Source organism: Macrosteles quadrilineatus, unplaced genomic scaffold (assembly GCF_028750875.1).
Source record: "Macrosteles quadrilineatus isolate MER2022 unplaced genomic scaffold, UCM_ALF_1.0 Scaffold_3__2_contigs__length_128488019, whole genome shotgun sequence".
NCBI classification, from domain to species: Eukaryota; Metazoa; Arthropoda; class Insecta; order Hemiptera; family Cicadellidae; genus Macrosteles; species Macrosteles quadrilineatus.
Window position 1 is genome coordinate 75,045,495 of NW_026542596.1, and position 6,914 is coordinate 75,052,408.

At 43.3% G+C, this 6,914-nt stretch overlaps 1 protein-coding gene across 1 annotated transcript; it reads left to right on the forward strand.

Moving 5' to 3' along the window:
• Nucleotides 1-5,466: 5,466 nt before the first annotated feature.
• LOC128989312 (uncharacterized) lies at nt 5,467-6,204 on the forward strand. The gene has a single exon (XM_054411192.1). It carries the CDS (start codon nt 5,467-5,469, stop codon nt 6,202-6,204), a length of 738 nt encoding a protein of 245 aa, XP_054267167.1.
• Nucleotides 6,205-6,914: the final 710 nt, after the last annotated feature.

Consider the following 6,914-nt stretch of genomic DNA (forward strand, 5'->3'; position numbering starts at 1 on the left):
AAAGGGCCTTGTCTCCGAAACCAGCCGGTTCTCGTCTACTCCACCAACCAGGCTGTTTAGTTTTCCGAGCCACTCGGACCACTCTTCTGAGGTCGTTCGTTTTGGGTGGCCTTGCCCAGTTGACCTCCTGATATCTGAGCTGGCCTGCCGTTTCCCGCACGACATCCACACTGACTCACCGTCAAACCAGGTTCGCCACACCCAAAACAGGAGACGGTCCTTGGTTTACCACATTCTCGGGCAAAGTGACCAATCTCCTGGCACCTAAAACATTTCACCGTCCCCTTTGGACCCTCAGGCACTCTAGCTGCTGTCACGGGCCGTTGACCGTGGACCCGATCCGACTTCAAAGCTACCCGCCCACGCGACTCGGCTTCCGGAGATGGTCTCTCGAAACTCCGCTTCTCGACGGCGGCAGTTTCGGCGCGCTTCTCCACCTTCTTTTTGGGTGTGTAGGCGGTTTCCAAAACCAGCGCTACGTTCGGAGAAGGAGGAGGTCTAAAGGCCGCCTTCTCTCGCAGATAGGCCTCGTAGTCTTCGGCCAACTCAACCATCTCGGCCAGATTGCGGAAGTCCCGCCGTCGCACCATGAGTTTGTACTCAGGTCGCATGTTGTTGTAGATCAAGTCTAATCTACCATGCTCTGACAACGTACCGCTACGCCTAAGCAAGGTACTTATGGCAACAACGTAGTCCCGGAAGTGCTCGCCTTCACCCTGTGTCCTTTTCCGGATCTCCTCATCCAAGTTCCTCCAATATCCTGGTGGGAAGAACTGGATTTCAAACTGACGCCGGAAAGCTTCAAAGGAATACAGGAGCTCCTTGCAATTCCTGTACCATAGAAGCGCTGAGCCTTGCAACAGCTCCGGCAGCGCTCTGAGCAGGTCTTCTGATGTTATAGAGTACGAGACCATCAGCTCTTCAAGGCGCTCCAGGAACGACACAGGGTCTCGTCGGCCATCAAACCTTAAACCCCACTTCCGTACCGTGTTGCATACTTTGGAGCAATCCTTTAGCTCCACCCTGCTGGCCTCATTTGAGAGCATATCCGAGCCTCGAGGTAGCTCCAAGCTCGAAGGCCGGGCTGGTCTCTCAGAACTATCATTGGGCCGCTGCCATCCCTCGGGTCTACTAGGTAACCCAAAGGTAGGCATTGGAGCAGCCACAACAGGTGACGTAGGGTTGGCGGGTCTTTCGAACCCATAGCCGACCCCATTACTCGGCGAGCCCCTCGCCTGTCGCACCACCAATGCAAGTTGTTCTCGAAGAGTCCGGGTATCAGTCTCCAAAGACAACCCAAGAATCTCTTTGACCGCCTCTAACTCCCTGCTAAGTTCCCCTATCTCTATTTTGTTAGATTCCGTATTACCCAGTACCTGAGGTACGGTTCTCGGGGGGTTAGGAAGCTCCACAGTTGTAGTAGCGGGCGGTAAATATGTCGGTGCAGCAGCCCCAGCTGTACACAGCCTATCATCGCTGTACCGACGGGCATTCCGCTGCTTCCAAAACGACGAGAATCGCTGCCGTAATTCCGCAGAAGTACCAGTGGTCACCAAACCATACTGGTCCATCGTTCTCATGAGCTCCCCTTTCGAGAGGTCATAGATCCAACCCACGCGACTGTCCCGGGGCTGCGACCCCAAGGACATAGTCGCTGGCGCGGAATAGGTCAACGAAGTTGTCACCGTCGTAGCCACTACTGAAGAAATTGTCGGCCAAACGGGCGAAGACGCCGGCCACAATGACGATGTCGTCATCACCGACAGTTCGGAGCTAACCCCAGAACTCGTCGTAGCAATAGCAGACGTAATAGGCGTACCGCCCAGCACAGACGTCGTACTCGTAGTCACAACCATATTTAAAATTCAAAACACCACGACAAATCCGCAAAAATAAGGGCGTAACCAATTAAAATATATTTAACACCGGTATAATAAATCAAACCAATTATAGGTGTGAAAGTCAAACCACAAATACACAACAAGGGTTCTCACTCAAATAATATTCAATGATAAAATTCAATTAATTAGCAAAATTAAAATTACTAACTAATATCTATGTATACAACCACTAAATAAATTAGGGTTCACAACACACCACACTGTAACAGAAAACAGGTTAGGCCTACCCAACCGACTATAAAATCACAGCAGGTCTGCCTAAAACTCTGCTCGACAGCTCAGGTCCGCAGCCAATCTGCACAAGTCCGCAGCAAATCTGCACAAATAAAATTATTTTGTTCGGGCGCCGTTAATACGTCAGCGACTCAGCACCACTGCCAACCTCAGTCCCTGTTCGCAGGCGCCATCTTGCGACGCTACTTTCTGCACTGGAAAAAAAATATTAAATATTAGTGCAGCAGTCGCAACCGTTTGCCGGGGATAGCTCAGCCTACAATGGCTGGGTAAAGTTCCAGGGTCTGCGATAAGGTCAGGGAAACCACTAGGCCAATAGCCGGGTCTAACCGGTATAGGACTGGCTCATACACGGGCACTGTGAACAAGTCAAAAACAAGTCACCAAAACAAACGTGCAATAATCACTACCAGGCCTACGCCGATTCTCCACACTCCTAGGGGGTCGTTGCTGACTACGCAACTCGGGCTTCGTCCTAACTATCCAATAGTTAAGCCCAGAGTGCCTAAAACACGGTGAGTAACACGACGACTGGCCAATAAAAACCACAACACGAGTTATCACCAGGCGGGGTCTACTAGGCCACTATAATCCAATACACAACTCTATTGCCCAAGCTAACAATCAAACGGTTCGCTCAATAATAATACCAGATAACAATACAAGTGCACTATAGGTAGAGTGACTACACCACTAGTAGCTGGTCTCAATAAATACCAAGCCAAACAAGCAAAACTGAATGGCAATTGCACTATTAAAATATTGAGCTACTTAGTAGCAGATAAATAAATATTAACTACGTTCCAAACACTAGATAGATATATTATCTGATAGCCGGTACTCCGCTATCCAAGCTACCAAGATAACGTGTTGGACTACCATTAAATTAAAATAATCGAACGAATATACAATAACAACCCTACTACTGTTACTGCTACTACCAACTTTATGTTACTTAGCTGGGCTTCTGTTAATAGGCTAATAATATTAGCTACTAGCCTACTGGCCACGTGTTTCCAACTACGCACGCTAAATCGTGCAGCCTAGGTTTGTCGGGCCTCAGAGTTATTAGTAATATAACTAACTCTTGGTACAACGCAAAATAATAACTACTACAGTCAATAAATTATATTATTTGCGCTCTAGCACCTGCCCAGAACCGTCAGGAATATACTTTAATATTATTCCTGACTAATAAATAAATCCTAACTATCGTCAGGCTTTGACTAGCACGGTTACAACTCTAACTCTCTAACTCTCTTAAACCAAAATATAATAAAACGTCGTCCACTCACCACAAGTGGGTTACTGACTCACTACCCAACTTGAATGCCGACACTCACTCCTTGAGCACCAATATCACACGACACCGTACACTTCTCTGTACCACCCACGTACGCCGGCCGTCTCCACTGGACACCAACACTGCCTTCTTCACTGTACGGGATCCACCACTCTAATGTTCGTCCTATACTGTCCTGAAGATCTAGGATATCCCAGGCTTATCGGCACTGATAAGCCGGGTCAAAGGGCGCTCGCTAGCCTCGCTGCCGCCGCTCGCTCACCTCAACAATCGGTGCGCGGCCAAATAGCAAAAATATACCCCCCTAGGGAAAATAACTCGTTACACATTGATCCTTCAGCTTTAAACAACCATTTACAGAGAGAAAATAACGTTTTTAATACTGTTGAGGACTTACTTGGATGTCTAGGGAATTCCAAATGGTATTCAAAATTAGATGCTAATTCGGGGTTTTGGCAAATACCGCTAGATGAGGGTTCCTCAAAATTGACAACATTTATAACACCATTTGGTAGATTTTGTTTTAAAAGACTTCCCTTCGGAATTTCAACAGCCCCGGAAATATTTTGTAACAGGATGAAAAGTATTATTGGAGACATCCCAGGAATTTTGTGTTATATGGATGATATTTTAATTACCGGAGACAGTAAACCCGAGCATGACAGCAGACTAGACCAAGTGTTACAAGAATTGGAAAAAGAAGGAGTTACCTTAAATGACAAGTGTGAAATAGGAAAAACAAAGATTTCATTCTTAGGTCACATTATTTCTTCTGGTATGATTCAAGCAGATCCCAAACACTTACAAGCAATAATCGATTTCCCCACACCCAGTGATGTGGGAAGTGTTAGGAGATTTCTAGGGATGTTGAATCATGTCGGAAAATTCATAGAAAACCTTGCTGATATCGTTCAACCACTGAGGGAACTACTAAAAAAAGATAGGGCTTTTGTTTGGGGTCCTAGTCAAGAACAATCATTTAAAACAGCCTTAAAGAGTTTACAAACAACTCCTGCCTTAATACCATTCAATTTGAAAAGGAGAACTATAATTTCGGCCGATTCATCAGCTTATGGTTTGGGTGCAACACTTTTGCAAGAACATCAAGGACATTTAAAACCTGTGGCCTACGCATCAAAGAGCTTAACACCGACTCAACAGAAATATGCACAAATTGAAAAGGAGGCGTATGCAATAGTATGGGCATGTGAACGTTTCAAAAATTTTATAACAGGATTGAAGTTTCAAATTCAAACTGATCATAAACCTCTGATTCCTCTTTTAAGTAGTAAGGGTTTGGATGAACTGCCGCTAAGAGTTCAGAGATTTAAAATGAGATTAATGAGATATTCGTACGACATATTGTGGGTACCAGGAAAACAATTAACAACTGCCGACACGTTATCAAGAGCGCCAATCAACAAAACTGAAGAGGATGATATTGAGAAACTTGCAGAAGAAGCAGAAGCATGTGTAAGAACAGTAGTTCAATCAATCCCAGTATCATCTAATAAATTAGATGTAATAATAAAAAATCAAAGAGAAGAATTACAGGAATTGTTAGATATTACAATTCAAGGATGGCCTAAAAATAAGAACCTATTAAATGAAAGATTAAAAGAATACTGGGATCATCAAGCAGAATTGTCGATCAATGAAGATATACTTATGAGAAATAATCAAATAGTGATTCCTCCATCCTTGAGAAAAGAAATGTTAGATAATATTCATCAAGGTCATCAAGGTATTAAAAGATGTAAAGAAAGGGCTAAAATGTCAGTATGGTGGCCCAAAATTAATCATCACATCGAACAAAAAGTAACCTATTGCCCGCAATGCATTGCTGACAGAGTGCCTCCTCGCCATCCTATGATTCCTACAGAGGTTCCTGAAAGACCCTGGCAGAAAATCGGAGTAGATTTTTGTGAATTCAACAATGATAAATACATAATTCTCATGGATTATTATTCCAAATACATCGATGTATATAAGGTATCTAACTGTTCAACGGCAATATTGATTAAATCAATGAAGACATCGTTTGAAAAGCATGGCATCCCCGAGTCAATTAGATCAGACTCAGGTGTGCAATTTCTATCAGAAGAATGGGAACTATTCAAATCAGAATACGACTTCACAGTGGAAACTAGTTCACCATACCATCATCAGTGCAATGGTCAAGCTGAAAGTGGTGTGAAAATCTTCAAAAACATATTAAAGAAGTGTAAGGATAGACATCTGGGCTTATTGGCATACAATACAACGCCAAAGGAATGTGGTTATAGCCCATCACAACTATTAATGGGACGGATTTTAAGAACAAATCTACCAGTGAATAAAGCAACTCTACTTCCAGCCACTCCAAATCACAATAGATATAGACTTAGACAAATGGAAGAAAAGAGGAAACAGGAACAACAGTTCAATAAAAGACATAGAGTGACCCAGGTCAAGGATTACCCAGAAAACGCTAAAGTTTGGGTATCGGACCGAAGAGAAGAAGGGGTAATCAAGGAGAAGTTAGAGAACAGGAAATATAATGTTGAAACAAAAAGGGGAGGAAGATATATCAGGAATTCAAAATTCTTATTCCCTATGTTCTCCTCTGGAGAAAGAGAAAATCCTGATAAAGAAAACCCCCATACACAGACACTTCCTCCAAGACAGACACATACACCAAGATCCAACCTACATAATCATTCTTCAACCATACACAGACCTACCAGAATTGTTAAACCTGCTAAGAGGTTCATAGAAGAACTTTAAGAGGGAGATGTCCTGAGGTCTACATTAATAGTTTGTTTATTTGCTTGTCATCTGGTTTGATATATATTATTGTTTCATGTTTACTTTAAGTTTTGGTTTTTGTTATTAAATACAATGAAAGAAGTGGCTCTAACAAAATGGGTTTTAATTTAATATATTTAAGGGCACAACACATGATTTTGACGCGATTGCAGAAAGATAATTGAGATATAGTAAGCATTTCGTTTGCAAGAGTGGTAGTGCTGGTAACAGCTGGCGAGTAGTCGACGATGAAACCGAATAGAATACCGATAACCGATATCGAACGGCGATAACGCTCTAGCGGCAGATCGCAAAACCTTTCTTTGACAGTCTATATTTACTCTATTGTCTATGGTTGAACCAAGGCCCCACTATAAAAACAGGCCAAGCTGCAGGTCACACTAGTGGATAGATTTCATTGATAAATTCATTGCCATCACCATTAGGTAAAGAAACAAGCTGGCTGTCTGTAAGAATTTAATGGTAAGAGTTTAGTACAACTATCCACCACTGTGGCGTAGTGTTGCGCTGCCCGTGCTGCAGCATGGCCTGTTTTTTCTAGTGGGGCCTTGGTTGAACTCTTTATTGGAGAGCAGATTGAGTGATTAACAAAAAGTTTATGCAAGTTACATAACATTAAAAATCATCTTTGGACGATTGATTCTCACTAAATTACAATGGATTGTCAG